This window comes from Catharus ustulatus, chromosome 1 (genome assembly GCF_009819885.2).
Source record: "Catharus ustulatus isolate bCatUst1 chromosome 1, bCatUst1.pri.v2, whole genome shotgun sequence".
NCBI lineage: Eukaryota > Metazoa > Chordata > Aves > Passeriformes > Turdidae > Catharus > Catharus ustulatus.
This window is the reverse complement of record NC_046221.1, coordinates 116,514,001-116,537,317: the sequence shown is the minus strand read 5'-3', so window position 1 is coordinate 116,537,317 and position 23,317 is coordinate 116,514,001. Positions and strand designations below refer to the sequence as shown.

The following is a 23,317-nucleotide window of genomic DNA, read 5'->3' as shown; positions in this document are numbered from 1 at the left end:
TCTTGCATATACAAATATGTCTGAATCTACCTACTCATCTTCATCCTCAAAAATGCCATTGGCAAGCAGTTACTTCCAGAGGCAGTCCAGCGGTGTGACCTGAATGTCCTGTTCCCTGCCTGTGCTCAGCCAGGATCCTTTGTGGTTGAAAACCTGAGTGGAGTGAGAGAAGAGGGCACAACCCCCTTCCAAAACACTGGAGGTTCCCCTTCCTCAGGCACAGCACTGAGTCAGTGGAGAGCTGAGTAAGAAGGCAGCAGGTGTAAGACAGATGAGTTACCCCATGATCAGTGCCATTTTCAAGCAGATGCTGATGTCAGGCTGCTGTGGGGACATCTTACAAAGAAAGGTGCTGGCTCTTAGAGATGCTACCCCTTGCTACATCCTTGCAAGGGCATCAGAACCTTTGACTCAAAGCCTTCTTCCTGGATCACAGTTTACCTTTTTCCAAGTCATCTTTTGAGTTACATATCTTTACATGCTTAAAGATGACAGTTCCATTTTGCACCAACTTCTACTGCTTAGTTCTAAAGCAAAATGAAAAAAAAATTCAAATGTTTTGACAAAACCATAATCACATCACAATGTCTCTTCTCAATCTCTCTTGTGAAGGAAGGTTGTACTTAGAGCACAGTTTTTTAGCTTGTGAATTCTTCATGTCCCAAGGGGTATTTCACAGCTCCACCAAAGAAAGTTTTATCAAACTTTGCAAGGGCTGACTGCAAACCAGAAACTGCCTAGCTACAAATGACAAGTTGCTATGACTTCACCAGGTGATCAACAGAATGTAGATATATGGGCTTAATGCCGTAGCAACATTTTGAGTCCAACTCAGCCTGTGGGCATTGTCTGTCTCCTGTGTACACACATCTGGTCCAGTAGGAACTGGGTGCTGTGTTCTCCTGTCTTTTGTCCAAAGCAAGTGTCTTACCTGGCTAGATACAGAGTCCAATAATGTTGCAACCAGACCTGTTTGTGTAGGTCCCTCGATACTATTTCGCCAATGTCTCTAAAAAATCAACTATCTGGAATACTTTAAACACAAAATTATGTCACTGTGCAAATTCAGTCCTCCTTGCAAACATTGCTTTCTGCTTTTTAGATGATTCCAGGTAAAATCTGTGTGTTTATTCTTACCTACTTGCTCTGGGATTTATGTAGCAGGAGCTAGGCACATACAGAGATGAAAATGAAGGTGTGTTTCTAGTTTCTTACTTTGGAAAGCATTCTCTTTTCCAGTGGCTAATGTGGCATTTATGTAAAATGGGTTGCAAACAGGGTGGCAGAACACTGCTAGCTGGTAAAATGTAATAATAAAAAACTCTCATTGAAATCCTCCGATTTCTTTGAGAAATTGGTACATTTTATGAATTTTCTCATCTCAAATGTTCTTAAAAGGTACTTTCCTTCTCAGAAGTGTTTTGTACACAATTATTTGCAATACAGATTCCTGAAGCCTGCCTTAGCTCTCTCCATTTTTCTAAGTTTTAGTAGTAAGAAGTGAACATTTTGCATCCTTGACTTTATTTGCAGTTGTATGTTCTTACTGTGTTGTAGAGGCTCATTGTTTATAGGAAGTCATTCTCTTTTCAATTTTCTCTTTTCTCAGCTTAAGTTCCTTTCAACCTTCCCTTCCCCATCCCTTTCTCCTTCCCTACTGCCCCCCACCTTCCCTCTGTTGAAGACAGAAATGAAATTTATTACATACTTGAAAAGGGTTTTTTCTAAGCTTTCTGTCTCATACCAGGTGGTGTATGAGCTACTGCTTTGATTTAACTCAATGCTGGAGTATCTGCAGGAACAGTCTAATATGTCTTTACAGGGATGGGTTTTGGTATGTTATTTTGTCATATTTATATATTGTGATTCTATTCCCAAATGGGGATTGTGCTACTATACAGGGTATGCAACTGCAGAATGACTGTTCACACCGAGAAAAAAAGTGTTAACAAATTGAATAGTAATGAATTAACCTGCAGAAAAAGCATTTTGCCCTAGTACACAGAAACCCTGCATAACTAGAGCATATAATTTCAAATGAAGCAGGCTCTAGGAATGCCTCAATGGATGTGATGTCGACAGTAGCTCATAATTCATGGATATGAATTATGGCTGAATATCAGGAAAAAACTTCCTGACATTGAGATCTATTAGGTTGTGGAATAATCTCCCATGGGAAATGGTGGAAGTCCCATTGCTTATGATCAGACTGAGCACTGGGAAAGGGACAAATCCTGGCCTGGCCTCGATCTTTTAGGGCAAATTAATGAATTGCTTTAACATATGCCTTCCCATCAGTCTAGGCAAGTGGTCTCTTTTGGTATTTGCCAGGCAGGAACAACAAAGGCAGCTGCCCTTCCTTGCCCCACAGCTATGCTGCCTCTGCTTGTGAGTAGACCACCCCCAGGCTGAAAAAAGGGGTGCCTTTGAGCCCCTCCAGAGCTGTTCTGGAGAATTGCTCTGATGGCTTCTTCTTGGGGGCCAAACATGAAATAAACTGGGCTATGCTTTTGGCATGGAGTGGTAGCTGGTTTCCTGCTGCAGTGCCTTGGACTGACCTGCATGTGAGGGTGTAGGGGGTGAGCAAGCCCTCCTGAGAGATCCCACTCAGGATCTTTAAGACCACGAAAGGGAATAGGAATGTTTTCCACAGCAAACACCTGTTTTTCATGAAGTGGGCAAGCCTACCTGAACATTCCCTGGGCTCAGCGAACACTCAGAGCGGCCAGTGGCTGATGCGAGCCTGTCGTTTGCAGCAACAAATTATCTGTGACTGAATCATTTTAAAAATTCCCATTTTATTACAAGTAGATAATGTATTTAATGCACACAATTTAGCTTTAATTTGGAGGGGGGAAGGTCTTCAACTCTTGAGATGTCTGTGGCTAAAACTGTTATATCAAGCTTGTTTCCTTGTGAGCAGAAACTGCAAGTAAATGCAAGTGATGGTTCTGCAGTGATTACATTAATGTATATGAGTAGGCCAATGCTTTGAGTTCTGATTATTTTAAATATATATATGGATTGAAAAAGAGGTTTGAGTCCAAAACTTACTAGAAGATGGTAAATGTTCCTCCTAGGTACATTTACCTAAGCAGCAAAGGAAAAATTGAGGGAGAGATGTGCTTGCATCACTTTGAGGTGGGGAGGCTTGGCGAATTATGTTGTTAGAAATCATTAAAATATATTTAAATAGAATTACCATGATGAGTGATGTAAGTGCCATGTTTCTTCTCTTCTCCTCCCTCCCCCCCCAGTTTTACATGCAGAATAACAAAGTGTGTGGCTCCAGTCTGTACTCAACAGCAGCTGCTTGCTTGCTGGTCAAGAATTGCAGCTGCTGTGTGTGCACAGCCTTAACCAACATATACACCATATGTAAAAGATACTTTTCTGATGGAAGTGACATGAAAGGAATGTCAAAGAGCTGCAGGATCAGAAAGAAAGAACCAGATTTGGTTTTTTTCTTTGATTATAGACTAACAAAAAAGTCCAATTAAAAAGAAGTCTTCTGCCCTCATGCATATGAAAGGCATTGTGCAGGCATAAGTAGGCAGAATTTGACTCCCAAATTAACTCATTTGCTGGATGCAAAACTGAAAGAAAATCCTTATGTCCAGTTTATAAGTGTATATAATGAAAAACTGCAACAGCAGAAAAATGTATTCATATTATATCTCTAATTCAGCAAAGTATTAATCACACTGATGTTCAGCAGCCTGTTTAAATACATGCTTAAGTACTTTACTAAGTACTGCCTGTAAACAACTCTATATGATGGTGCATTAACACAGGACAGAGTTTATCTATATACTCTCTCCAGAGGACTGCAATTATTTTAAGTACCATGGCAGCCAGTAGCACAGAGCTGGATGATCCGTGGTGTCCAAATCCCAGCCTTCTGGCTAGTCCCTGTGCAGCCCTTGTCTCCCAGCTGCATTGCCACTAATGTCTGCACAAGCTCGTTTAAACTTTGTTTTATTCAGCAGAATCACGGCTGCTGGAATCAGCTGGGCATTTACTGGCTCCCATTAACTTCAGCTCCAGGAAAGAGAGACATGTTCATGGCAGAGATGTCCCATGTAAGGGTTTATCCAGTATTCAAGCCTCCAGCTTAAGTCCTGTTAATGTGCAGGATCTTTTAGGGGCTTTCTGCACCAGGACATATTTCACCCAGCAAGATTGGAGCCACTGTCCTTCTGTCAGCTCCCATGCTGTCTCTAGCACTGCTCCAAGAAATGATCACTTCAGCACTCAGAAATTTGATTTTTCTTAACTGCAAAGATTTACAACATCAATAAAGCCCTGACATAGCATCCGTTTTCCTGAAGCCATGATTTGGCTTCACTCCAGCAGCTTTATTTTAGCAGCCTGGCTTTTCCTCAGAGAGGCAAGGCTGCCGTGTAAAGGGGATCCCCCCAGGTAAAGCATTGGTGCCCACCTGAAGTAGTTGTAGTCACCTCAGAGCTTTCATTTGAAACTTTCAGTATCAGAATAATGATTCATTGTCATCAGAGAAAATAATGGAGGGAAAAGCGTTCTGGCTTTACATGGCACAAAGCAGTGCTGTTCAGTGGGAATGAAGCTACATCTTGACATCATGTATTTTTACCTCTTCTTCTGAAGTCCCTAATTACCTTTTAGCAGTACACAAAAAATGTTCTTGAGGGCTCTGTGTTTTCCCTGAGGCTCAGAGGTTTTGCAGGGTGTTGCAGGGTCGGGTCTCAGTGGCTGCTGGAGTGGCCCAGGGGTGCAAAGTCAGGGGTGGTAATCCTCTTCCTCTTCACAAAAACAAGGCTGCAAAAGAAGCACCAAAGTGGGAAATGAATGATTACACACAAGCTTTGGGTGTCAGGAGCCCTACAGAGGGCGCAGCTGGGGTTGAGGAGTGACTGGTTTTGGTTGGTTGGGTTGGACAATGAGGGCAGACACCAGAGCTTCTCGCTAGTCCATAGCTGGAATCCTTCTTGGGTGGCCTCCAGAGGCTGATGCAAAAATGTCAGGCAAGTGTAGCAAGAAAAAAGGACAACACAAGCAAAGGAGAATCTGGGCTATTAGAGGTAGGCAAAGAGAACAATGTGGACCAAATTCATATCACTCTGTGAAATCTATGGGTGAAATGTAATAAGAATTTAATGTCTGTTCTACTTACAAATTATTTAATCTAATAGAGCAACCCACAGACAGATACTAAAAAGTGGGAAGAAATAACCAATTTACCCATTTTTGATAATTTATATATGCCTTTTTAATGCATTTTTTTCCTGTTATTGGTGGATACAGTACCTACTGAACTTGGGCCCTAGAGCAACTGGGACCTTTAAAACAAAGGAGAACTTGAGAGCACACCAATTGGGGCTAGGTCAGTAACATGAAGTTAGTTCAGTTATCACTATGCCACACCACAACAATTTCAGTACTCACAGTTCTACCCTGGGACTGTCCCCTCAGAGCACAACAATAATGCTTTCCTTTGTCATGTGCCCAAATAAAGTGTAATTGAGTACCTAGTTCTGATTACTTCAGGGAATTTACTGCAAAGTTACATTAGATGTGCTGCCAACAACTTTATCTCTGATCTTGCACATTTAGTGTATTAAGACAAAGCTGTGTGATTCAACTGATTGTTTTCAAATCTGAGTTTTTGATCTTATGGCTGAAAATTAAAAATCAATTGAAAGCAAATTGAGAAAAGTAAATTGAAGGGGCATCAAGCATATGTAGTGTCTTGGATATAGTGGTCTGGCTTGTAATTTTTGAAAATGTTTTGGGTTATCAGCACTTGTACTGTGGAGTAGAGAACGAATAACTAAGCCTGCAAGGTAATATGATTTGAAGACAAAAATTTTGCTTAGTATTAGTTTTTACCAAAACTATGTTTATTCACCCTGGTGTTGCAATAGGAATGAATTTATTTATGAAGATCCAGTGAAATGGATCTCAGCAAGTGTCCCAAAAAGGTTTTTGCAGTCATTCAGATGTTCCACATTTTGCAGAACACCAAAAAGTACTTTATGTCAGAAAACAAAATAAATCAGAGGATATACCATTTGAAAGCTTACATAGAGCTGATCATATGGAGCTTTTTTTGCAGGCTTAATGGCTAAAGTTTGTCTTTAAGGACTCTATAGAATTTTAACAAAGTTATTAGTGCAATAAATGTTCCATACTGTTTCTTGGGGTATGTCAGTGCAAAATTTCAGAGTTTTAGTACTGTGTAAGTAGGGTACACTGGCATAAAGAATAGGTTGCTTTCATCAGCTAATTTTGCAGGTGGCTGCTATTTTATTTCTTTTTGTTTGTTTGTTTGTCATCTGTGAAAGTTTATTGAGTCTGGATCTTTTGTAATTCTGTTGTGGCCAAAGGATTGCAGGAGATCCAGCTGATCTGCTTTTCCCCAAGGTAGCACCCGGTAGTTGAGCCGCAATGCCTGCTAGTGCTCGTGTTCCTAAGTGGTTACAAATGTGAGGTAATATGTGCTCATTTAAACAATGTAATCAGTGCTTAAGGTAGTTTAAGCTAGTGGCTTCTTCTAATTGTAAAAGGCGATTACCAGAGCCCAGCTGATAAGTGGTGACTTCCTCAAGCAGTGCTGCACCAAAGCAATAGTGTTGATCATCTGTTCATGCTCTGTAGTATGAACCACAACTGTTTGTATCAGTAGTAACCTAATTTGTGTAAAAACACATTTATTTTAGCCAGATGTGGATCAGCAGTTTCCATATTAATATATATGATCAAATGCACGGCACTTGGGATTGTATTTTGTCTATTAATTTATATAAAGACTGCAAACTCCTTAGGCAGGATCGGTCTGCATTAATGTCCAGGAGTGATGCACTGCACGTTTTATCAGCATTTCTGCAATGACTTAAAAAAACAACAGCTCAAATGCACTTTCTTATTTCCTTTGTATTTCTTTTTCTGCCACATTTTTCTGTATTCTTTTTTCAATTATTACAGAATCAATTATTTTGTATTTCTTTTTCTGCCACATCTGCTTCTCTTTGTGGAAGTCCAAATTTATCGGGAATGGAAGTGAAATTGAGTTTTCACCTGCAGGGTATGTGACAGGACACACTGTTGGGCAGGCACTTACCTGTCTGCCTGTGCTCCTCTCCCAGTTCACAGCTCAAGTGCAATCCTGCCAAATCCAAGTGCTGCACTGCCACTTGGGTGTACCCCTGCATGTGAGTCTTTCAAGGGGGTTTTGGAGACACTTGCAGGGAAATCAGATTGCGCAGAATTATCTGTGACATTGTAAAATTCAAGTTGTTCCATTGCTGGGGTAAAGAGGAGAATGGAGGGTGTGGTTACCCCTGCCTGTACTGCTGCCCTGTGTTAGGAGCATCCCCAGCAGCTTCTCTAATGTAGTCTCTGCTGTGCAGGAGTACTTTCCCCATTCATACCATACAAGGAAAAGACTGACTTCAAAATCATCCTGGCTTTTTGCTCTCCTCTTGGCCATGGAGAATGGTCAGTAGGAGCTTACAAGGCCAGGCTAGGTCATGAGAGGGTACTGTGCAGGGGATCTGGGATGTGGGTATTTTTGTGGGAAGCTGGAAGAAGCTGGATGTTGGGAAGGAGTGTTTGGTTGTATTTTGTAGTCAGGTTTAATATAAATATTATTGGGATGGATGGTGCCTTCAGAAGGACAATTCTTCATGTAGGCTGCTGGGGAGAGTGAGAGAAGGCATAACTCAGCAGCGGTGAAAGTGTAGGTAAATACAAGTCCCTTTGCTCCTTCCTGGATGGACTAGACATGCTTCAGCTTCATCATGCCTTCCCCAAAAGATCATTCTTCATTCAGGAACATGATAAAAGAGTTGTAATCTGGCCACCATTATGCGGTTCAGCTGGGGACTAACTGTTTTTCCATTGGAAAGGACTGACTCTTTTAGAAAGGATTTTTTTTTCCCTTAAATTCAGTAGTTATCTTTTTGTGTCACAGTTTCCTCACGTCCTCTTTCCTCTTCTTTACCCCTGTACTGAGGGAGCACGCTCTTTGCTAAAAGCGAGCATGTTGTTTTTACCCAGCTTCGAGATCACTACTAAGAGAGAGAGACAGGGAGAGATTTGGCGGCGTATTGGTGGGGACGGGAACTGTGCCTGCTGTATTTCACTGGGAGTAGAAAAGCAGATGTGTGTGGACTGCCGAGGAATCGCTGAGCGATCCTTGCGCAGTCTGGGTTCGAGGAGCTGAGACAAGACGAGGCAGAGCAGGTATGACTGATAGCCGTGCCAAAGCCTGAGCACCTGCCGTGCCCATGGCAGGCAGCGGGAGCGGCGGGGGCTCCGCATCCGCCAGGATTGATGCACCGAGCATCCCCGGGGCGTTGTGCACTCCGTTTGATTTCTTCCCTTTCACGCCGAACACGAGGAACAAGCAGAAGTTAACTGCTTGGGAGGAAGCTGGCTGTGCCTGTTTTCTGTGCTGCGTTTCACCTCTTTTGTTTTTTGGTTGGCTGCAAAACCTGAAGCCAAGAGATGCTGGAAACGCCTCTCCCCGGGGACGGGGGGAGCCGAGCAGAGCGCACCCCATCTAGCGGCTCAGTCTCACACTGCGGGAGGGAAGGGAATGCGGCAGCAGCAGGACATGGAGGAGGAAGAGGAGGAGGAGGGCTCCTGCAGCTCCGGCCACGGGCTTCGTGTAGGCTTCGGACTCCTCGGCACCTCCGTGGGTGCTGCGGAGATGCTGAGGCAGCAGGAAGGTGTGAGCTGTCTGTCAGAGCTGGGGAATCGCACACCAGGGACTCGCACCCAGCTTGGAGAGAGTGTTAGACAGACGGCGATACTAAGCCTCTGGAGTTAAGAAATGTGAGAATTAAGCTGCCTCTGCAACCTTAATTCGGCCTCTGTTTGCATAAGCACTAAGATAAAATCTCCAGTGATATCACACACTATTCTTTGTCACACGTCAGTGCACAGAAGGGACTGCGCTGAATTTCTGCTCACAGCATTTCTCCTCTGCTGTTCAGCAAGTAGATCCTGTCTGTCACATGCTTCTGAAATGTTCTTTGGAAGACAATTCTTTCACAAGGTTTTCTTCACAGACTTCACAACAACAGAGGCCGACTGATTCATGGGCATTGATTTTGGTATTTTTGTGAGGAGCATGGTCTACCATAGTTCCCATTTGGCAGGTGAGGAACAGAGGTGCAATATGATTAACGTAAAAGATGTCCTTTATTTTGGGGTGCCTATTTCAAGATCCCTCAGACCATGCTTTCCAGATGGCCTCTACCACCTACTTCTGTTACAGCAGTGAGCACAGAGCGTTCCTGTGTATCGGGCACAGGGATCAAATCAGGCTCTCACAGATAATTAGTGTTCTCAGAACAGGAGAAATAGGTAGCTGTAGAAAACAAAAACCAGCTTAAATTAAAATTAAAATATACTTTCTTCTTTTCAGGATCATTTTTCTGCCAGATTCTTGCTTTGAAAGGATTCACTGGTGGGTTCTGAGGAGAGACTGTGCTAGCATGAGAAGTGGCCTGGATTGCCTGGGCTGTAAGAGGAACAGGGCCACAGCAACCCTGGGTTAAACCCATTTCAGTGGTTTGGTGTTATGTGCTAAGGTTGTCATTTCACAACCATTACAAGCTGATCCAAACTGGTGCTGCTGCTAATGCATCAGTCCTTCCCTTCCTCTAGTGGCCTCACACTCCTGCTCACTCCAATTTGTGTGGCCTGGCAGGGAAGCCCAGTGAAGAACAGATCAGGTTTAAATTCAATGCACCTTAAAAAAAATAATGTGGTTTCTCACTTGTTTATTTCTTGGCTTCATGCGTGCACGGGCCATCACAAGGAATGATGGATCCTGAGAGAAGAAAGGGCTGAAGTGTTTTCTACAATGGCAGTTTCCACAGACCTCTGCTGTGCATGGGTCTGGACCTTCAGGAACAAGGTTCTCCTGGGAACCAGGAGGTATAAACATGACTGGGTTCCACCCAGATGTGCAGACAGCAGGGGAATGTGAAGACTGCAGGACTTAAGAGTTCTGGATCAGTATGTGCTGCTGTGTTTGCAGATTTTGCTGTCTCTTCCTTCAGTCCAGTACTTTTGCTGTGTCCCCTCTGACCTGTCCTGACCCATCCCTCCCCTTTTCAGTTTCATTCCCTTCTTCAATTCGGTTTCCACCAAAATCTGGTCCAAGTCATGTTTACTAGCACAGCGAGTCCCAGTTTCGTTCATGCAGACTCTGTGTTTCAGTCCTCACTTTCCTTCACCTAACTAACTGAAAATTCTACCTACTCAACAACTGTCTTTGCAAAATAAATGTCTTCAACAAAAGACGCAAACCATTTGAGGATACTTGCATTAGATGTATTATTATATTGTAAAATACATTATTATACTATAAAATACACAGTTAAGTATATTTTAAGTCTTTGGGATTGGTCACAACAGCTTTACTTCAGTCTACTGTCTGTGATGAATCCGGCAGTGCCAGCATGGCCAGTGATTTGAATTTACATGACCTTTCATCCTGTTTGTCAGCAGTCCATGACCATGTACTGGTGTGTGATTTGTGAATTATTTGTGATTCTGTGTGAACGTGGTTCAGCCCATGAATTTTGACACCTCTTGATTTAAATAGCAGCTACTTGTGCTATGATACTCAGCTTGGTCTTCAGTTTTGAGAAATGTGGTTTTCTCTCTGTTTCCTGACTGGATGCTTTCTAAATCCACGAAAGGTTTTTGAGAACACAGGGGAATAAGCACTTATACAAAGTGAATTTTTCGGATTGTTATGAGTAGGCTTCACAACACATTTTTCACAGCTATTTTTTAATGAAAATATTAAACAGTACTGTTTTCATAAAAAGCACAAGAAAATTAACATAAATTTAGTCCACATCTATTAATGGATTTTTTCAGCAGTTCATTCTGATTTTGTCTTCTGTGTACAGATTAACAAAGTAAATCTGTGCAAATTTTACTCAAGTATGTGGGGTTTTGCTGCCTAGGTAGTTTCCTTCCCTGAATTTGATAATTTTTGTGGGTCTGTCTCTCCCTTAGGAGCTCAGCTGTAGAGAGAGGTCTGGGAGAGAAACATTTCTGCCTTGTTTCTGTTGGAGAAACCAGTCCTTGGTGTTACCTAATTTATGTGGTTCAGTTCCTGTGCTTACTTCTGTATTTGCATTTGTCTAGCTACTATGTGGACAGTCCTGCTTCTGCATGCTGGGATTGGGCATGCTGCAAGTTAGGCATGTTGGAATTTCAGGATTTTCTTCAGATACCCATATGAAGTATATATCTTCTGGGAAAGGAAGATTTTTTTCCTGATGATAGTCATTGGACAGATCCTTTCACCATCTTCTGCTTTAGGTCTAGTGCTTTAGGTATGGACTGGACTTTCTTGTAAACAAAACCTTTCATTATCAAATACTGAAGTATTTAAAATGAAAACTTGAAAAACCTGTAGCAGTGAATTTTAGCAGGGAATTCCATTTTATCTGTTATGAATGAACTTAGGTGTATCAAAACTGCTTTTTTAATAGGGTGAAATGTGGGTATATCCTTCCTCCATGCAGAGTTTTCCAAATGGAAAATGACATTCTTCTTTCCCTGGAATGACTTTGAGAGTTAGTGGAAAGAAACAAAACCCTAAATAACTCCAAAATAGTATGTCAGTCAAGAGCTGAGAGCAGAGTAGGAAGCAGCGAGACTGAGAGAGGAGATTGTGGAAGATTTGAATTTTGGGGCAATAGGGGCCAAGTAAGATACTGCTGCGTGTGATGAATGCCTTTAAAGACATGAATCCCTGAGGAGCATCAACAGGATCCAGCCAGGGAAACACAAGGAGGGGCTGTGATTGTTCCAAGCTTGGGAGGTTGCCTTCAGAGGAGACCAGGAGAATGTGTGCATCTCAAGGTCAGGTCAGAAATTGGGCCATAAATGGTCACAAGCATTTGGGCATTAACACACCGCTCCTGGCTACAGTTTTCTGCCCCGTGGCACTGTTGGAGAAGGGATTGCATGTCCTTGAGCTGACATCTTGGAGAATCTAAAAGCCCCCAGTGGGAAAAAGTAGTATTTCTTTCCAGAGCTTTCTAGCAACTCTGCAGTGGTTTTCTCCCATCAGGGACTATTCATCATTTCGTCCATGAGAAGCTTTTGTTGTGCAAAATGTCACATCATGAGACTGTTATAATGTGACGAGATGTCATTTCCCAGGAATACATGTTGGGCTCCACTTCAGCGATTGTAAACCCAGGCCTGAGTAGGTACACAAGATATTCTACTGGGGAGCAACCATCACTGAGGTAACATTGCATAATTCATGGTGGTGGACAAGGGTCTCTTGATAAATGGTCTGTGGAAATATGTGGGGCATCTGAATGGCAAGGGGCAACCTTCAGCAGGTAGGTGGGTAAGGAGGGAGTAATAAAACAAGAAAAATTGTCACTTTGAGCCCTTCCACATGCATTACAACCTCTTCTCCAAGTTGTGCCTAGAGTTTTGGTGTATTCACTTGTGTGAGCTTCTCAGACCTGCATCAGCAGCTCAGCAGCATGGAGTCATTCCTGTGGGGAAAGCAGCAGGGTAGCACAGCAGAGTGTGTATAGGTTTTCTATGCACTTCATGGGGAAGATTGTGTCAGGTTTTTAATACAGGAACATCAGTTTTTAAGGTGGGAGTGTTGTATTTATCTAACTTATTTAAACACTGTTGATCCAAGTAGGCAGCTTTATTAAAATGAAATACAAATGGGTTCTTGCAGCTTTGAAAATGTGTGGATAAAATTTGCTCCTGCAAACAACCCAATACATATGTTGCTGAAAACCCAATAGAACATTCTGCCATAGGATGAATTTCACCCACAGAACAGACAGGTCTGCACTCAGAGCTTCCATCCAAGTAACTTTAAAGCAATTTATCTCAGGAGGGAGCTGAGCATGCCAGCTATTCCTGATGTTATATTTGCCTGATCTGGTGTGTCAGCATGAATTTAAGTGTCTTATTTTAGATGCTCACATATGAAAATTCTAGCTCACTAAAACAACTAAACCAAGAAACTCCCTGACCTCTGGAAAAACCTGTCTGGTTTTACTCCAGAGAATGTATAAAAGAATAACTCTTGGCATTTGAATGAAAAAACAAAATTTTTCATTAAGAAATATTGTAATTAATATGAAATATCATTCACTGTGTTGTGAATGGACTTTGATCTGCTCAGGTAACTTTTTCTTGGTGCGTATGTTATCCTGTAGCCTCAGTAGTAGCATGGACAGTATCCTAGATGAACTCAGCAGCTCTGTGCCCATCCTATTTGTGATGGCTTGAATGAAGTTGCCACAAAGCTGGCATGGGAAGGAAGAGGTGGTGAAGTTTCCAGCTGAGCTGATGATGTTGTCAGTGGTGCAGCTGGAACAGAGCTGTATCAGTCATATTCTCTCAAAGGTGACTTTGAGGAACAGTGCTTCATCATAAGACTTTCTGCTTATGGTAGCTGGCTTCCCCCAATGAGTTGAGCTCAGACTCAATTGATATGTTACTAGAACAAAACATTTTGCATGTATTTCCTTGAATTTGAGGTGACAGAAAGCAGTTTGACCAGGAATATTAACAGAGGTATTTTCCATCTATGTTGATCATTCTCTTAACTTTCTTTCATTATCTTTTGAGCAGAAAATACCAGTGGACGAATTTGATGCCTTTAAATCCAGTGCAAAACTACTACCATGTTCACCGAGGCTAGAATTTGATACTTGTTGTGGTCAGGCTTTCCCCACAGTTATTAAATAACAAACAATTTAAGAGAACAATTCGCAGAGAAATTGTAGTGTTTATTTATATAACCTCCTTGGTGAGAAATAACAAGTAACATTCTGTAATAAATGCGTAGTCTTTCTGCAAATGATGTATGAAACACAGAAAGGTGAACGGTATCTGATATTTTGTTCTCAGGAAATAATGGGACCAGCTGTGCTCTGCCCAGCATTTTGCCCATAGGTTTAGGAATGAAATTAATATTGTGTCTCTGCATGAATATTGCATTTCTGCCATGAGCAAATCAGAGTCTCCTAAAGTGAGTCTGTAGGTGCCTTCTGTAGTGGAAAGAGACATCTCTCATTGCACTGCCCTCTTCAGAGGGGTAGAAATAACCAGTTTCCAAGAAGCAGTAGTTGAATATTATGTAGTCAACAGGATAGGCTGTTTATATTGTAGAAGGTCATTATTGAATCCATATGTCCTCTGATAATGACATCATTGTTCTGGAAACACACTCTTGCGTCATATGCACAGGTCATTAGAGATGCTGAGCATGACTTCTCAGTGTGTACTGAGTCTTGAAGGGGCTACACTCAAGCTGTGCAGTAGCTGAGGAAGAGATTTCTTGGCTTTCCTTAAAGTACCTCCTGTATCTCAAGCCGTTGACTGCTTCAGGGCAGTGAAAAATCTGTGGACTTGGGTTTTTTGTTGCTGTTGTGGTTTGGTTTTGAGGTTTTGGGTTTTTTTAATTGGTTTTGGGGTTTTTTTGGTGGGGGTTTCTGAGTAGAGGAATCAAGCAGAATTTCCAAAAGGAGTTCTTAGCAGAGCAGGGGAATGGCTATAGCCTGTATCACAGATTTCAGATCTCCTGGGACCAGACTCATTCTCCTTCTGTGTTGAGAAGTGCTATTCCAGTTTTCCCTTCTTCCCTTGTAGTCAGTGTTGAAGCAACAACAGACAGGCGAAGGTGTAAGGAGGAGGAGGAACTGATGACCCTTTGATTAATTTATGGAGAACAACCAGATGCTGTTTCCTGAAAGTGCAATAAGTGGCAGAAACTAAACAAAATGGGGTAAGACAAGGAGCACACGTTGCTAGTTAGGTGAGTGAGGTGTATCACAGAGGTGCCTTTGAAGCGTCATTGCATCTGGTTGACCTCACAGGCTTCATAGTTGAGAGTGTTTGATTTCATGAACATTTGGCTATAACCTGTAGTCTCTGATTTTGAAAGTAGGTCCCAGAACATTGTCTGGTACTTTTTATTAGCTGAACTTTGACATATGTGAGTAATTTCTTTTTGGGGTGTCTACCCTGATATGCAGTGCTACTGTGTCTTCCACCTGCATCTGTATCTGAAGAACAACTGAGTGTAACCTCCTGCACAATGTCACTGATGGTTGTGTAGTGAAGTATTTCTTTCAAACACCACTGCAGTCTTCCACACTGCCTTCCAGATCATTCTCAAGTATAAATCTTCCATTTGGTTTTGACCTAGACAGCTTTGCATGTTACATGTACCTGAGAAATTTCCTCCCACCTTACCAAGCCTACAATCATACATCAAATGCATGGGAAGGAGGCTGGTGGTAGTGCTGTCTTCAGCACTTGGACTTGTTTGTGCTCTTGGTGCAGGAAAGCATGGGCATCCTGAATTTTGGGAAATGTGTGTGAGGGGCAGGGACTTAGGAGAGGTGGTTTCTGCCCACTCCAACTACTCTATCTATATCTGTCTATCTCACATATTTCCCTGGCACCTATCACCTTGGCAGATTTCTCAGATGACCATGGCTTTTTTTATCTCTTTTTAACAGCGATTTTGCCTTCTTTTTAAATCAGTCTTTAATAAAGTTAAGAATTTTTGCACAGGGTTTTATAAACATGTGTTATTAAATTTTAAATCTGTTTTGAAAGTGCCTCTATCCTACTCCCTCCTAGTAAAGTGACCTTTTTAAATGGAGGGAAGTGGGTTTAGATGACAGTCATGATAAATGCGGTCATGTTCACTCAATAAAATAAGGCCCAGTGCATTTGAGGATAAATCAGTGAAATGTACAGCCCCACCTGTCTGTCTCCATCATTCATTTCCACTGTCACTTTCACAGTGGCTGATGGATCACAGTTGCTGTAAAATTAGACAGCCTTTAATCTCATTTCATCCTGATTAGCTTCTCCTTACCCTTTCCCTCTAACTCACTGACTGACACGCTAAAAACTCACGCCGGGCTGTGTTTGAGCGTGGCGTACAAACTTCTCTTCAAATACCCTTTTTGTGGGGCAGGCAGGTGTTCCAATGAGTTGAAATAAAAAAATGAGAAGATGGCATTTTCATGGTATTAAAACCAAACAGCAGACAAAGACTCATATAAAATTAATGAAAGCAGCAGCCTGGCTAGACTGTGTGGTGGGCCAAATTCTTCCTGTTACACCCTGGCAAGCCCAGCGAGTTTGAGAAGATTGCTTCTACCACATACTGAACTTAGCGTGCTCATTGCCATGTAATTTTGATTTGTCTGTGAAAAATTAGGTCTTATTTGGATGTATGTTCACAAGAATCATGGTTTTTAGTGGAAGTTTTCTGTGCTCTCAAGGGACATTTTATAGCAGAAAGAAAAAGTGTTCATTCATGTAGTTTTGATTTTTTTTTATAACTCCTGATTCTGAGGGGTCAAGGGAAAAGATTGTGAGGTGGTTGAAGAGTCCCTTCCCTCTTAGATGTTCACAGTGCTGCTCCATCCTCCCTGTTTTATCCAGCTCCCTTCAGCCCCATGGGTAGATTCATGAGACTAAGAACAGAGTTTCCCCCAAAGCTCTGAGAGAAACAAAGGTCACAGTAAAGGTCTGCAGTGTTTTATTGCAGTCACCTTTCTTTCTGAAGGCCAAACACTACTCTCCTTTCTAAGGCAAGCTTCCTTTTAGCTTTTAGAGTTATGGATGGTAGTTTGGGTCATTTGGGCTCAATCCTGTATCAGTGGGAATGTTGCCATCAATTTCAGTAGGAGCCAGGATTAAGCCATTAGTTTTCAAGGTTTAATTATCATAATAATTACAGGAGTCTTATTGCATACCTTATATGCATGGGAACAGCAGAAAAGCTTAAAGCAGAATTTCTTCCTCTACTGACCCTCTTTGTGTCAATATGGTGAATAAATAAACACAAATGTTTGCAAAAGTAAAACTGCAACATGAAAAATATTGATGTGTGCTACCTGCAGACAGTTTTTTCTATAAATGCTGGAGCTCTCCAAATCATACTGACTAACAGAAGAGATTGAGAGTGCAACCACCAACTTGGACCTAATTGGAAACTATAATAGAGCACTGTATTACTTAAGTCTTGAAGCCCTTACAGACTGATAGACTGATCCTGGGGAGTCTCTTCTTGAGAGGAAGGGTCCCAAAAAGCATCTAAGGAAGGCAGCAAATTTCCTAGGGGAGAACAAATTCCTTGTTTACTACAAGCATCCGCAAAATCAAGAAAAGATCTGTGGTTTTGAGAGAGAAGATTTTAAAATAGGAAAATGTTTAAGACGAAGGAGTGAGATAATGATGATATGGTGTCTCAAAAGATAGCAAAAACGGACTTTGTTCTTTCATCCTACTGTAGGATTCTCTAGGTAGTATAAAATCTTTTACAGTGTCTAGTGTGAGATTAGTTCCCAGTTAATATAAATTGAATCAGTAACAAATAACCTTAATTAATGAACTTTCACTGTACCTGGCTGCCTAATTTACGAACTGCTTCACTTACATAACTTGTAAGAGCACAGACTATGAAAAAGATATTCAACCTTTACTAGAAACTAAAAACATTCCTTATTTATTCATCATTGCCTAGGCAAAAACTTCAGTAAGAAGCTTAAATGAGCCCACTTGATCTTTAAGAAAATGTGTCCTAAATAGCAAAGCTGTGCGTATTTCTTCTTATTATTATTTGCATATGCTGTACTGCACAGCTGCATTCTGAGAAAAATAAAAGATAATAAAACAAATGAAATGAGAGATATATCACCCAAAATAATCCAAGTGTGAGATAGGCTGCCTCTCTCTTTTTTTTTTTTTTTTTGGCATTGGCAAAAGAGCACAAAGTAAGAGCTGGCCCTGAGTCATATTGATTTCCCACTGCACTGGTTTCCTAAGTGCTCTGTTGATCCGTGTCAAGCAATAAGTTCCCTGCCTGTACATGCACATCACCTCCCCATTTGTCCTCACCTAGATTTAAGGTGCCCATATGATGAGCTGAACAAGGACATCATTTTTCCTACTGGTGTCACTGGGCCAAAACTACTCTATGTGGTATAGAAACTAATGCCATATAAGTTTACATTTTCCATGTAATATCATTATAGTGGGTATGGCACACTGCAACGATATGTGTGTATTATGTGCATGTAATCTTTGTATTTGTGTTTTAGTATTTTCAGTGGATAATGCAAATTTTAAGAAATAGATGCTTGCACAGTAATCACAATACCACCCCCCTAAAAAAGGGACATTGCAAACCTAATGCCACAGTTTTGATCTTTGTTAACAAAGGGCTTCCTGATTAGATGAATAGAAGATGTGTGATTGTGCTGCTAATGACATTGTACAGGAAATTAAGCGTATACATTTGGAAAAGGCATTAAATCAGCAGGACCTTAATTTAAAAACTTAAAACTGTATGGAAATGCAGCTTGTTCATTGCTGTGTAATAGAAAGCTACTGAACATACTGACTCTTCTTGTGGAAACATTACCAGCAGAACAAAGCTGGGCTGAGGTTTTTTTTAATGTTTTCTAGCATACTAGGATTCCTAGCATCTGCTTATTTTCTGGGAAATATCATGCAACTTCACCCCTTTTTACAAGTTGTTTTTTTTTAATCATCATGTATGGTACTTGGGCAGGTGAGGGGGCACTGAGGGACCAGAATTCCTGATTTTTTCCTTAATTATTTGCAGAATTGAATTGCTTAAGTTTTCTAATAAGTGTCTTTGTCTGCTGCTAAGTCAGTGTTTGCATATGCCTGGGGTGACTCGTTCTTGTATTATTTCATGCAGATGGTGAAGAGGAAATATTTGATAAAATCAGTATCCTGAGCTGACAAAGAATTCTTGCTTTTCTTGCAGTTATGCCATACAACAGTGCCCATCACTGTGTCGTGGAAGTGGAAAACTTCTTGTTTGTGCTGGGAGGAGAAGACCAGTGGAACCCTAATGGTATGTATAGAATATTAAAAGGCAAAGGGAGCATCTGCCTTTCTGTGCCTTCCTGTCTGTCAGGTCAGCTGATGTAGTGATTAGCAAGGGATTTTGAGGACCTTCAGCCTAATTGTTGAACCTAGTAAAGGCTACTCTTCGGTATTGTTGTAATAAATATCTGGTACTTTAGCATTAGCATCTCTGTCATTCATCAGCTCCCACATCCCTTGAGAAATGCCACAGGCAGCAGCACAAACTCTTTCAAGTGCATACACCAGGCAGCAGCTGTTAAGAATTTTAACCTTCATTTCCAGGCTCCTTCCAGTCATAATATAATAATGCAATTGCAGTAGATGAATGCTTCTTTTCTATTGTCAAACAAGATACTAGCAGCTCAAGTTGTTAATGTGTTAATTATCTAGACTTCGAGATTCTTAAACTGATCCTTTTTTCAGTCTTGTGCAAGAGCTTCTCGTATAGATTATCTGCTGCTACCTTCTTTGATTTGATTACTTCATAAATTTACCGCAAAGAGAAATTAAACAATTTAACAGGCTTCTGAGCAAAGCAAAAGGAAAATACCATGCCTTGCAAAATTCACAGAATTGTCAAGACATTGTTAAAAAGCTTGCACATGAAGAAAGAGTTGTAGTTGTAGCAGTCTGTGTAACAGAGATAATTATGACTGAGAAACCATAAAACAGCTTGCAGGTACACATTTTTACTTTAAAACACCAGAGGATCCAACTGAAATTACATATACTGCATATATTTTATTGTGAATGCCCCATTTCAGCATCTGCACTAAACCAAATTATAGAAAATTGTTACATCTGTTCACTCCCTAAAACCTGAGACAAACAATCCAGGCCACCCTATAAGCATGTTTCTGGTGTAGTTAAGAATATCACTATGTGTCTTAGGAGAAAGGCCCCTTAGTTCTATTGTTGAATGTCCTGTATTTGAAGCAGGAGACAGCGCAGTATCACTAATGACAATTTCTTTTAGGATCATTGGCCACATCCATCCAGTGAGGGCCCCTGTTGTATTTGGTGGTAGGCATATATGGATAAGCAGATCTTGTTCCAGACAGTTTATAATTAAATGGCCATGTCACCTGAAGGGTAAAAGAAAAGAAGTATAATTACCAACATTTTAAAGATGTGGAAACCAACTTGCAAGGTGATGGAGAGATGGTAGAAGGGGTCCATATCTTGCGTCAGAGATAAGAGTCGAACACATACATGTATGTACATTACATGTTTGTGAGATGAATAGTACCTAAGGCCTGAGATTGCCTAGATCTGGATCCACTCCTGGGCTGAAGATGTTGCTGAAGACATCTACCAATTTCCCTGTCCTGTGAATACCAGTGCTGGTATTTTTTTCCATAGAGAAGATAGCAATAAAAAAGGTATGAGCATTGCTGTACTGATCTCCTTCTCAAATGGATCTTAGTTGTCACTGAAAGTGGACCTGTAATCATAAACTACAGCCTCTGCTACTGCTGGGTGTATTCTTTCTTGACACCACTTTGCTCTAAATGTGCAACTACATGAGAGCAGCTCACACGTGCCCACTTGAATTTATGTAAAGACCCTTGTCTGCTATCCTCGGGGCACAGGAGGGTCTTCAGATGGACCTACCTGGAACCATCTTGCCAAGGCTGTACAAAGCTTCTGCTTCAAATGAGAATGTTCCAGGTGTTTTTTCGTGTAAAGAATTACCTTGGAAATGGTGACAATGGAAAGACATTGCCTTAGCCATCAGACTGTCTGATTCTTGAGAAAATGCATGGACCCCAAGGAGTGCTCATGCCTCCTTCATGCTCCTCTGACTTCCTGACAACCCTGAAAGTATGGGAGACATTTTTTTCTCTTCTTTATGTCCTCCAGTAGCTATGCCTTTCCAGTCACAAGGGGTTCTTGCATGAGTAAACACTGATGAAAACAGGGTGCACAGCATAGGCATGGATTTAAGACCAACCTTCATAACCTTCAGAGCCCATCACCTTTTATCATGGCTGCAGAGCAGAGAACAGTATCTGCCTCCTTTTGTCCCATCATCCTGATTTGCTAATCCTGATTTTTGTTCGCTTGTCTCAGGTTCTGTGTTGTGACAGAACAGGTGCATCCTGACATGTGCAATCTCCTGACTGATGAGCAAGACAAAACATAGGTAGAGTTCTCTTTCAAACTGAAGTCCAGACTTAAACTGCAGTCAAACCAGTTACACCAGGCAGATTAAGTAGGTCATCAAGTCCTTGTCCTGCAATCACAGGCATCATATAGTCCCATTTTGTGAATTTTCTAAGCTACATTTGAAAAGCAGTTGGATTTCTAGCCCCCAGTACTCCTGTTGGAAAGCTGTTACAGAATCCAATTGCTCTAAATGACTAGGAGCCTTATTCTGATATCCAGTAAAATGTATTCTTTCACTGTCTAAATCACCTCATTCTCATGCCAAGGCTGGCCTTTAGTTTAACAGTTTTTCCCCTCCTGGAGATTTGTTCCTCTAAAGTATTACAGACAGCACTCCTATCCCCTTTCAGCTTTTGTGTTTCTAGGTGCAACAGGCCAAGTTCTTTGTCTCCTGCCATAAGGTAAACTTTCTCTTTTTCCTGTTGCCATAGTAGCTCTTCTCTGTGCCTGTTCCAGTTTGATTTCATCACTCTTCCTGTGAAGGACCCATATTTGTATCCTACATTCCCATTCTAGGCTCACTTAACCCTTCTTCTGCCCTACACTTTACAATCTTCTGCATACATGGTGTTTGTATTCAGTATGTGTCTAATACTTGTTAGGTAGCCAAATTACAGATTTGTATGATAACGTGAACAAGCTGCTGTATAACTAATGAGCACTAAAGGCCCAGTAACTCTCAATGATGTAGTGAATACAGCAGCATTAAAGCCTAAATAAAAATAAATAGAAGCTTAAACTTAAGATCAATATTTATATTATTTTGAATTCCTACTTTTTGAAATACAAATAGATTAGTGAATGTCTTAGACAGTGAAACCTAGAGCCTGTTCAGGCTTGTTGTTACTGTTTTACTGCTTTTTGAATCTATAGCTCTCGATGCCTCTTTTTCTAAATTGTCTGTGTAGACTAAAGGAATCCAGATAAGGACCAAAAGCAAAGCCTCACTGCACTAAGCCCAGTGGCAGAATGACCAGTTGCCCTTTCAGTATGGGAATCTCACTCTGTGAGATGGTGCTGAGATAGTCATGTCTTTGAGTGGTGCTCAGCGTAGTCCTCACTAGGCACCACGCTGGATTTGAAGGGAAATGCTGCTTTACTCATCAGTCTTCTGCTTTACCCTCCTCATATAGAGCGTGCTTTTAACATGGCGAGGAAATCAGTTTACTTCCAGAGCGGTCAGTGTGGTTTCTTTCTCTGTTTTCTGGTAGAACATGATCTTAAATTATTAGGAATACAAATTCTAGCTGTATTGTTATTCTTCTCTACAGTCTTGATGGTCTATTTACACATGCTGAAGTAAGTGTGGAATGAAGCAGGCAAAGCAAGCCAATCCTGTAGAGGTTTGTCTGATGCAAAAATATTCACCTTGTAGAATGCCCAGTGACCATTTATAGAACTGTGACATACACAGTTAGGTTATTCTGCTGGCCTGTGAAGCCTCTAATTCAATTTTTTAGTCACACATACATAAACAAAGGTTTCTGTTTTCAAAATGCTCATCTATTGAAGTCTCAGGTGTTACAGGAAATTGCCATGCACTCTCTTGCTTCAGTTTTCTTGCTTTGGTGTCAATCTGCATGTAAAATAAGGTGAAATCTTAATATCGTGAAGACGTGAACACAGTTCTTGGGCTTGACAGCAGGGAGAAGCTAGTTAGCTGGTGTATGTTGCTCATGCTTCATATTTTAGCTAACACAGTTGGAATAAAACTCTTAAGAGTGTATTCTCCCTTCGATGCACATCTGTAATTCCTTCTAACTTACACTGAAAGTACATGGTAGGATAAACCATCTAGTGCAAACACTGCATACCCCATGCTGATGGCTTGTGCAGCTCCTGGTTATTTGCACAATGGGTTTTTGCCATGTTCCACACAGAAATGATGTAAGGAGGAAGAAAAGGACGTGTTCTCCCTTTAATTTTTTTACCTGACAAAATTCTAGTCATAAAAATACTGTGGGGATGCCCTCTTTGGGCAGCAATTTTGTTTAGTGCTGTGATTTATTGTGGCTGTGAAAACACCACAGCATATATAAGTAAATTTAAATACACATTTTCAAGATCTTATTACAAAGACCAAGAATAATCGCTATCTGCTTTTACTGCTAGTGACTGCTAATTCCAGCCTTGCAGTGCCCCATTTGTTGAATTATTACTGTACACATAGCATAATCATACATTGTTGTAAAAGGGGGAACCCTTCATAAAAGGTGTC

The 23,317-nt window shown here is 41.2% G+C and overlaps 1 protein-coding gene across 4 annotated transcripts in view; it reads left to right on the top strand.

Annotated features, from left to right (window-relative positions):
* The window catches only part of KLHL14 (kelch like family member 14), a 60,279-nt gene that overhangs the window by 24,078 nt on the left and 12,884 nt on the right, over positions 1 to 23,317 (top strand). For all 4 annotated transcript variants that reach the window (XR_004419680.1, XM_033075881.2, XM_033075872.1 and 1 more), the window contains exon 4: positions 18,827 to 18,916. Coding sequence is in view for 3 of the 4 variants with exons in the window: in XM_033075881.2 (XP_032931772.1) it covers positions 18,827 to 18,916 (90 nt within the window). In the remaining variant the exon portion in view is untranslated. The remainder of the gene's footprint in view (positions 1 to 18,826; positions 18,917 to 23,317) is intronic.